General features: G+C 42.4%; 2 protein-coding genes across 2 annotated transcripts; both read right to left on the reverse strand.

Annotated features, from left to right (window-relative positions):
* Nucleotides 1–203: 203 nt before the first annotated feature.
* LOC308426340 (large ribosomal subunit protein uL29-like) lies at nucleotides 204–593 on the reverse strand (the record flags this gene model as incomplete). The annotated part of the gene is made up of 1 exon (XM_080924066.1): nucleotides 204–593. One exon carries the CDS (start codon nucleotides 591–593, stop codon nucleotides 204–206), a length of 390 nt encoding a protein of 129 aa, XP_080780192.1.
* Nucleotides 594–1,100: 507 nt separating this feature from the next.
* Nucleotides 1,101–2,136, reverse strand: LOC308425688 (prothymosin alpha). Its single transcript, XM_080923141.1, has one exon. It carries the CDS (start codon nucleotides 1,978–1,980, stop codon nucleotides 1,645–1,647), a length of 336 nt encoding a protein of 111 aa, XP_080779267.1. The 5' UTR covers nucleotides 1,981–2,136; the 3' UTR covers nucleotides 1,101–1,644.
* Between the last annotated feature and the right edge of the window lie 8,116 nt (nucleotides 2,137–10,252).

Consider the following 10,252-nt stretch of genomic DNA (forward strand, 5'->3'; position numbering starts at 1 on the left):
AATTTGATCATTCCATCCATTCGGTTTGGGTGTTTTTTGTTTGTTTGTTAGTTTTTTCTTCTTGTTTTAGAATTTTCAGGTGCATCATTAAGTTACTAATATGAACTTTTTTTAATGTAAGCACATATTTCTATGAACTATTGCCTCATAGAATTGCCTTCATTGTATCCCATAGATTTAGTAGATTGTGTTTTTATTTTCATTTAATTATTTTTTTTCCAGTCTTGCACTTTATTGTCGTTGTCGCCTCGGGCCTTGACTCTGTGCTTGCGCAGTGGGCACAGCCGCTCCTTCCGCTGCTGCTTCTTGGTCTTCAGCTTCTCCTCGTGCTTGGTGAGCCGTCGGCGCATGGCTCTGGTCTTCTTGAGTCGCAAGTCCAGGTGCTTGTACTTCTTTCCCTTGTAGAATTCCCTGAGGTTTTCCTTTTGAGTCTGATTAATGACAGTGAGGACACGGGCAATGGATTTGCGTAGGACTTCTCTCTTGGAGAGCTTGGACGCAGCGCCGCCTGTCACTTTGGCAACGCAAAGCTGGGACAGTTCCATCTTCAGATCGTCCAGTTGTTTCAACAGCTCCTCCTTCCTGCCGCACATTCCTCCTCCTTGGCCATTGCTGCGCTGTTCACGGCTCTTCACTTAATTCTTAAAACATCTTAATTTCCTTCTTGATTTCTGTCTTGACTCGTTTCTCATTCACTAACGAGTTGTTCTTTGCCATAAAGTGTAGACTTTCTATTGTTTCTGCGAATTCTCCTGCCCTGCCCCGTCCTTGGATTTATTCAAACCGTGCTTCATCTTAAGTGAGAAAGAGACTGCAGGAGGACATTTTTCTTTACATTTCAAAGTATTGTCTTATGGAATATAATTAATATAGTTAAAATTTTAAGTAGAAATAACTAAGTTTTTTCCCCCTCTTGTTAACAGTATTCATCAGTGGTGTTTTTTTTTTTTTTTTAGAACAACTCAGCAAAATAAAATTCCGGTTTATTGTTGGACATTGTTTCACACATACATCAAACAGGCCAAAAAAAATAAACAGCAACTTCATAGACAAAAAAAAAAAAAAGAAAAAAAAGGAAAAAACTTTTTATCTTTGGCCTTTTTAACCATCTCATACAAACCAACTACTTATAGTACAGCTAGGTACATACACAAAAAAAAAAGTTACTGGAATGCTCGGAATAAGATTGTTTTTTTGTTGTTGTTTTTGTTTTTTTTACAAGGTTTTTTTTTCTCCTTTGAGATTATAATGAACATGGTCACACCACAAGTAAAGTCTGAAGTAGGACATAAAACGCTCTGAAGGCTGGTTCGGTCACCCGTTATCATTAAAAATGGCTGACCCCTAACAATATGTACAAAAATATAAAATGTAAATAAAAAATACAAACAAATTTTCCTTTTAAAGTATTTTTAAGAAAAAAAGCAGGGCCTGGGAAGTTCTGGTTTTTTCCTCCCATGTTGCCAATTCATGTTGTGGTTTTGGTGGGGTGGTGGAGAGCGCATGTCATTTGTGGGTTGCACCGCCTGCGATGGGCGGGCGGGGCCTGCTTCTCTACTCGAAGGTGACCACGTTTGAATTCTGAGACGGGAAGTGGAGGGTGAATAGGTCACGGTGCGTAAGGTTAGCTTTTCCTCTTGCTGTCTAGTCATCCTCATCAGTCTTCTGCTTCTTGGTGTCAACATCATCATCCTCATCATCCTCAGCTACCCTCTTGCCTGTAGGAGCCTCAGCTTCCTCATCTTCATCTCCATCCTCTTCCTCACCGTCACCTTCTTCCTCCTCCTCCTCTTCCTCCCCACCTTCTTCCTCTTCTTCGTCTACCTCATTGTCAGCCTCTTGCTCCCCATTTTCCTCATTTTGGGCATTCCCGTTGGCAGGTGCATCTCTTCCATTTTCTGCCTCCTCCACAACTTCCTTCTTCTCCTTCAAGTCCTTGGTGGTGATCTCGGAGCTGGTGTCCACTGCCGCGTCTGACATGGTGGGGCACGCCGGTGGTCCGATGCTGCGAGTAAGGAATTAGTCGAGTTCGAGGACTCTGGCGAGAAAGCTGCCGGAGTCCGCGTCGGAGGAGGTGGTGGGCGGCGAAGGTGACTCCAGCGAGCGCGGAGCACGACCCGGGAACAATGCAAAGATGGCTTTTCGGAGCAGCCAGTGGGGCCATCAGTGGTGTTTTTACAACATATTTTTCTGGCTCTCTTTCTACTGTATATAGTCATGGCATCATAATATACCCTGTAAACATGAATAACAAATATTTTTCAATTAAAACAAATTAATTCAGCTGTACAATACTTTAGTGTATGTCTGTGCAAGTCAGATTATTTTAAAGTTTATTCACATTATTTCTTAATTGACACATTTTCCCCCTAGAAACAGCTCTGTGTTTTCTATTGAATGACTCTCTTATCAATTTTTTCTGCTTTCTTCAAGATACAGTTACAGGCTGGTACTGACTAGGAAACTTTCTCCTTGTTGGCTAGCTTTTTTTTTTTTTTTTTAAACAGGTGTCATTCAGACTTCGGGGTGGGGGGGGGAAGCCAACAACATTCATCAATTCATCACCACCACACAATAATAATGCATGTTCTCTCTCACACGTGTCCCAAATTCCAGTTATCATATGTGTGTATTTATGCAGGAGTAAGTATGGGGTTAGGACATGGAAACAAAAGGGGGTCCATGAGAAGTGATGTAGAAGTTTTAAGGAAGGGTGGAAAGGATATAGAACATGAAAGGGAAGAGTGACTTTGAGTAGAGCTAAAGAAGGGGGTGCAGGGGCAGAGGCAGAACTAAAACAAAGTATGTATGAACACGTTTAATGGAACCCGATACTTTGTATGCTAATTATGACTCTTATTAAAATAACCATACGTGAGTGAGTCATTTTTTTTTAAAGTGGAAATCATCAGATCCAAAGGAAACTCCAGTTTCCCAAACCCCAAAAGGCTGTGCGTATGTCCCTCTCACTCCGGTTTTGCTCTACGTGCACATTTTCTGGATCATTTCAGCAGCATGGACACGTTTGCAGAATGCAGTTTCCTTATTCTGTCAGCTTCCCTGCCTGCTGCCCGTGTGAGAGAGACACAGGTAAGAATCTTCCACAAATACGTCTGCCCCATGAGTTTCTTCAAATTTCAGGTTGAGAAGGATTGAGTTGGAATTAAAGCTTGTTATGTAAAACAACCTGAAAATGTAGCAATTTTAAGGAAACTAAATCAAATGACTCTGCAACTCAAAAAAAGAAAGAGAGAAAGAAAGAAAAAAAGAAAAGAAAGTGAAGGAAGGAAGGAAGGAAGGAAGGAAGGAAGGAAGGAAGGAAGGAAGGAAGGAAAAAGAAAAAAAGGTGCTCAGTCAGTCCACTAGAGTCCAACAATTAGTTCTCTTAGGAGAAATTTCTCCTCTCGTTTCTGAATTTGGATCATTTCTGAATTTGGTCCATTTTAAGAAATGTATCTTAAATGAACTTACTGTTAAGACTAATTGCCTTTCTCTATACCCACTACAAGAAAAATCTCCTGAGAGTTGTTTCTGAGTTATTTCTTCCAACTTCTGGGAATGGGGGAGGGACCCAGGGAATTAAGTATTATAAATAACTATCTTCTTATGAAGAACTCTACAGGGACTTCCTGATTTCCTAATGAGCCTGAACCCTTTAAAAGTCTCTCCCATTCACCACGGGAAAGAAATGCTAGCATAGGAACAGGGAATCTTTGTTACCCCCTTTCTAGGGAGTAAGTGTGGGGTGAGAGTTTCTGTACTGGGGGAGGTTGATCGTTTCAGTAAACACAATGTGTCCACCATGTCCTGAATAGCTAAATACTCACTTCCAGGTCAGGCTTTCAAAGAAAAATAATGGTTATTTTTTTTCTCTTTGCTTTTAAATTTTCCCTGGTAAGTGAGAGCAAATACCAGCTAATATTTGACCATCTTTGTTCCCCAGATATTTGCTGTGTAACTCCGTTACGGTTTCCAGTCGGCAGAGAACCATTATTTTTCCTCTTCAGACAACCCTCTTTAACTTTGTCATCTACAAAGCTACTGCTGTGGTTTGACTATGTCCCCGAAAAGCTCATGAGTTGGGCCCTGACTCTCCAGGCAGCCATGCTGCGTGGGAGCAGGGAGCAGTGACTTTCAAAGGAGATTGGGTCCCAAAGGCTCTGCTCGAAACACCAGATGAATGCTACTATTACCGTGGGGTTGGGTAAGTTACCATGTAGGTGATTTCCAAATAAAACAGTGATTCCAACCTCTTCTCTCTCTCTCTCTCTCTCTCTCTCTCTCTCTCTCTCTCTCTCTCTCTCTCTCTCTCTCTCTCTCTCTCTCCTGTCTTTCTACTGCAGGATGGTAAAGAGAAAAAGCACTCACCAAATGCATCTCCATGACTCTGAGCTTTCCAAACTGGAAATAAATACATTTCTGTTTGTCACGGACTAGCCTTTCTCCGGTATTTTGTGCAGCAGCATGGAACGGACCATAAAAATGTCCCCAACCTTTTCTGAACACGTATGATTGTACAACTCTCAACTTACACTATATACTGCTATAAGCATTATTAGAATATGTGGGTTTGCTACTGGCAATGAATTAAACCCATTAGTTTATTTATATTACAAGTATTCCATGGGTCTGTCTCAGACAACTTACAAATTTGTTATAAAGATCTGTTTTCAATGATTTTGCAGTTGGGATTCCACCAGATAATCATGGATCAAGGTCTTTCATTGGACAAGAAAATAGCCTATGACCTTTCAATTAAAGAACGTAGTTAGAAGAGCATTCCCTTTGCTATCCTCATTTTATGTCTTTGAGCACGTGGTATTTATTTTCTACCTCTTCTGCTTTTAATTCTTTATACTACTGGATTTCCTTTTCTAAAAGCATGTCTGGGAGTTTTTCAGCCTTTAGCAACCTTTTTTTTTTCTCTCTCAGGAAAGTGTCCTGGCTCCTTTTTCATCCCCTGTCCCAAGAGCGGACTCTGAGAGCCCCACCTGGCTGCAGCATCTCAATCCTTCAGGTGTCTCTTAGAGATGATGCAGGTCGTTCTGAGAAGGGGATGTTGCAGCAAACAGGGCTCGGGTATTCCTAAGTGTCCTGCTGACAGGTGAATTCCTCCTTGCAGGACAGCATCTTAGAACCCTAGCGCTTCAGGAAGCTAGAAAATCAACAAGTTTCATGTTTGTGAGACATCTTGCTTTTTTTTTTTTTTTTTTTTTCATAAAAACTCTGCAGGATGAAAGCTGCTCTGGGTCTCTTAGGCAATGACACTTGAATTACTAGGTCACACAGTGGGACCAAATCTTTAGTTTTTTAGAGGTCAGAACATTTAAGACTCTGGGCTCTTAACTTCCTGGAAGCATAGTTATCATGAGTAACTTGTAATGTCAACTTGTGCCTCACCCCTTCTAACCTGTAACTCACCCACAAATTGTAGGACCAATAGGCTGTTTACTTTTAATGCAACTGATCTGTGAGAATGGAACCGTGGACATGGGGTGAGGAAAGAGATCTAGGCAAGCTACTTGAAACAATTTCACAAAACCAAAAGGTGATTGTATCAAGTTTTTTTTTTTTTTTTTTTTAAAGCACTGCAATGTTAGAAGACTAGTGAAAACTGTCTTTTAAAAAATGTTACTTTATTACTAAAAATATCCATTATATTTCAAAATAAGAAATTTTGAACATTTCTCCATTTACCTTAATTAGCAGGATTAGAGTGCTCTTTGGGGGAAAGTTTGAGCTTCCTTCCAGGGTAGACAAATGTTTTATCCTAGCACCTGGCTATGGTTAAAATGAGGATGGCCGGTTGACCATTTGTGTCCAGATCATCTTGGATTTTTCCTAATGTGTGTGTGTCGTGCTTTCTAAACAGGTATGTGAGGTCACGGCTGATGGAGACAAGCAATGACAGAGCTCTGGGGACTTTATTCTCCTGGCTTCTCGGACCAGCCCAGGCTGGAGATGATCCTCTTTGTTGTCTGTGTGGTCTTTTACATCCTGGCTGTCACAGGCAACTCAAGCATCATCTCCCTTTCCTTTGTGGACCTCTGGCTGCACACACCCATGTACTTCCTCCTCAGCATCCTATCCCTTCTTGACCTCTTCTACTCACCAGTGGCATTCCCCAGTTCCAGGTTAACAGCTGAGGCCCACAAAGGACCATAAGCTTTGTAGGATGGGTTATTTAGCTCTTTGCCTTCCTGTCCATGGGGGGCATTGAGTGCATTCTTTTATCAGTTATGTTCTATGGCTGCTTTGTAGCTGTCTACAAGCCACTGCATGACCTGGCCATCACTCACCCACAGCTGTGCCTGAAGCTGGCAGCCTTTGCCTGGCTCAGCAGTATTGCCAGCTCCACACTGATGTCCCCGCTGACTTTGTCTCTGGGGCGGTGTGGTCATCACCCATCAGCCACTTGGTGTGTGAGATGCTGGCCACCATCCAGACCTATTGTGCCAATAGAAGTTTGAACACAAGAGGAAGGAGACACCATATGACCACATATGTGTATTCATGTGCCTGTGTGTTGGAGATGTAATGGGAGCATTTGCTCTCTCCCACAGAAAGTGTTCTCAGTTTTTCTAGCTCTATTGCTCCACCCTGTGGAGCAGACAATTGTCATGTCCTCACGAGGTCACCAGCCAACCCTCCTCCCTGTCCTGCACAGAGACTTAACTGTTTGACTAAAAACACTGCTCATTTGAAATTTTAGGTCATGGGCCATGTATAGGTCACAAAATGAGTTTAATGAACGCAGCAAGCATTTCAAAAGTAGCATGAAACCGAGCAGATTGGTCCATGGTAGGGTGAGTCAGCTGTGTGTTTTGATTTGACAAATTTTTTTTTTTTTTCTCCTTGTTGCTTTGAGGCAGGGTCTCACTCTGTAGCCCCGAGCCCCTCCTGCCTTGTCTCCCAAGTGCTGGGATTGAATATTTAGATAACCATGCTGAGCATCGTTTTTGTTGTTTGGTTTTGTAGTTTTGTCTTGTTTTTTCTTTGCTCATATTTCTTTAGACTTTTGTGGCTCTGGCACGGAAGTGAGGGCCTCGTCCACTTGAGGCAAGCACTGGACCTCCGTCCACACTCTCTACTAAAAACTGACGGCTTCCTAGTGGTGGATACAAAAGCTTGAAGCCAGTGCTCTAGAGTTCCCATAGAATGAGCTCCCGAGCCATCGGACCTTCCTGCATTAGAGAAAGGCTAGGAGCTGAAACTAAGGCTCGCAGTGATGAGCCAAGATGAGGCTACGAACGGCAGTGATGAGCAGATAAAACTGCTCAGCTCATCCTTCACCTTCTGACAGTTGTGAAGTAGGACCATCTGACACTGAATAGGTCAGTTCACCTCACATTTCCCCTTCCAGTTTACAGGGAAGAGCAGAGAGTGTGAGTTTGTTATAACTGCAAATAAAACATCTTTTACTCTTTTCCTTTGACATTTTGTACAAATACACGAGTTGCTCCCATGAGTGGGGTTTACTGTGCTGTCTCCACACGTGAATAATACAGTCAATAGATCCACTCCAATCTCCCCCTTTTCCTCCTCCTCATGCCCTTACCTTGTAAAACAAATGAATACTGTGGTTGTTTCTAGTTTGTGGAAATTACATCATCTCTGAGGTGGTTAATACTGTGTGACAATTTGGTTATGACACAGATGTTTGATCAAACATCCAGCTGAATATTGCTCGAGGGCGGCTTTTCAGGTAAGACATTTAACTCCTCAGCCTCTAGGTTAAGCAAATTATGCTTTTGCAGGCGGTGGGCCTCTTCCGATCAGAGGAAACACTAGAGGAAGAGGGAAATGTTGCCGTCTTCTCTTGGATTTCAATGCAGAGTTACCTCATTGGTAGTTTGTGTCCTGTCCCATGGACTTTGAACTGAATCAGCTCTTAAGGTCTCTCTGCGTCTCCTCTCTCTTTTTCCCAGTTCTGTTTGAATAACTCTGTCTGGTAGTCTCTAATTCCAAAAAGTCGTTGAGATTCACGTTTCTGGGTATCTATGCGTTGGTTTGTTAGTAGTGCTGGGGACCTTTCCCTGGGCCTTGTGCCTGCTGGTCAGGAGCTGAACCAGTCACCTATGCTCTAGCACTGTGCTTGCTTATATCAAAACCCTTAAACTCCTCGGGTTATACAATTCTCACAGCCCTTCCCCATGTTCAAATGGCTTTTTCTTCCAACAGTAGTATGACCTTTGCTGTTGGTCCAGTTAAGATCTCGACACGAGGCTATTACAGGCCGTGTGGTGGGGAGGGGTCAGGGCATCCTCCCACTGTGCGCTCTCTCTCTAGAAGAAACGCAAACCAATGGAGTCCTTTTGCTTTGTACCTGTTTTGCTTTTCTTTCCATTTACGGTTTTGCTGTCTTTGCTCTGTATCTACTGGGCACAATAGGCTGCTGTCCAGGCATTTTCTCAGCATCTTCTCTAAGCAGACTTTCACTTGGTACCACCTGCCTCTGCAGACTGGGTCAAACAGCTGCGCTAAAACAGAATTTGATGTTATGTTGGAAGAAATCCTTTACTGTTTGATTTTTTTTTCCTTACAGTTTTTTTTTTCCAAAGTGTGTGTGGGGGGGGGGGTACAATTAGCGACTTTCTATTCGTAGACCTCTTCTATTTTCTACGTGCCTGGAGTATTAATTACAACCATATCTGTGAGATTAATTATCACAGAATTAAAAGGAGTTTCAGCTGTGTAAAATCTAATTCACAACTTTTAATGCAGGCACTTAATCCTTTCTGATAAAATTTCTGAAACGGTAGTTTCCACAGCTGACGCCCAACGCCTAGCTTAGAAGGCGTTGGTTTGCACATATGAAGCCTATTGGTTTGCACCAAAAAGAAGTGCTAGGTTTCAGTGAATAAATATAAATGTTATAATAACATAGAGAATAAGAATGGGTGAGTGGTCTAATGGCTCTACTTCGAGATGCTCTCTAGCCCTTCGCTTTCTGAACAAAAGGAGCTATTAACTCCATTCTTTTCCATTATAAAGGCTTTATGCTGGATCGTTTTATTAACTATTAAATATGATTGAAGTTTCTGGATGTGTTCCAAATAAAGTTTTAATTAAATATGTATACTGGTTTTACTCTACATAAGTTCATCACACACACACACACACACACACACACACACAATCTTGCTTCCTGGCTCACCAAGTTCTCTGGGTCACCCCCAGCTGCCCTGAGCAGTCTGTTATCCCCCGAAGACCTCCAGCTTCATCAGACCTGTGGATCCTGAACCATACAGACCTGCTGATCTGAAACCATCAGAGGCCTGCAACACCATGACCATGGAACCTAATCTCCCTCCCAACACCTTCGACAGGAACATCCAGGGACCAAAGCCACCCAGATGATTAAAGGCTCTCGAAAAAAGACAACCAAGAAGAGCCAGGGCAATGTGACACTTCCAAACCACAGCTACCCTACTACAGGAAGCCCTGGATATCCCAACACAACTGAAGCACAAGAGAATGACCTTATAGATGATAGAGGCCCTGAAGGAGGAAGTGAGGGCTGGAGAGGTGGCTCAGAGGTTAAGAGCATTGGCTGTTCTTCCTAGAGGTCCTGAGTTCAATTCCCAGCAACCACATGGTAGCTCATGACTACCTATAATGAGATCTGGTGCCCTCTTCTGACCTGCAGGCATACATGCAGGCAAAACACTATATATAATAAATAAATGAGAAATTAATAAATCTCTTCAAGAAATACAGGAAAATGCTATTAAACAGGTGAAGGAAATAAATAAACCTGAAGCATTAAAGCAAATACAAACTGAGGGAATCCTGGAGAAGGAAAACCTAGGGAAGAGAACAGGAAGAAGAGATGCAGCATCGGCAACAGAACACAGGAGATGGAAGCGAGAATCTCAGGCATAGAGGAAGTGGCAAAGGGAAAAGGCCAGGTAACAGATACAGGGAGAGCCATCAGAATTACACCAAATTTTCAACAGAGATTCTAAAAGCTAGAAGGGCCTGGACAGATATCTTGCAACCTCTAAAAAGACTACAGATGCCAACCTAGACTAAGATACCCTCAAAACTCTGAATCACCATAAATGAAGAAAGCAGGATATTTCAAGACAAATCCAAATTTAAACAATATCTATCCACAAATACAGCCCTACAGAAAACTCTACCATGAAAATTCCAATCCAAGGAAGATAACTATATCTAAGAAAACACAGGAAATACATAATTCCATGCCATCAAAAACAAAGGAAGCCCACACCACCACCACCACCAC

The sequence above is a fragment of the Micromys minutus genome (assembly GCF_963924665.1).
Source record: "Micromys minutus genome assembly, chromosome: 10".
Lineage (NCBI taxonomy): Eukaryota > Metazoa > Chordata > Mammalia > Rodentia > Muridae > Micromys > Micromys minutus.

Excerpts from the sequence above, each read along its gene's own strand:
- LOC308425688 (XM_080923141.1), bottom strand. The coding sequence starts at position 1,980 with ATGTCAGACGCGGCAGTGGACACCAGCTCCGAGATCACCACCAAGGAC.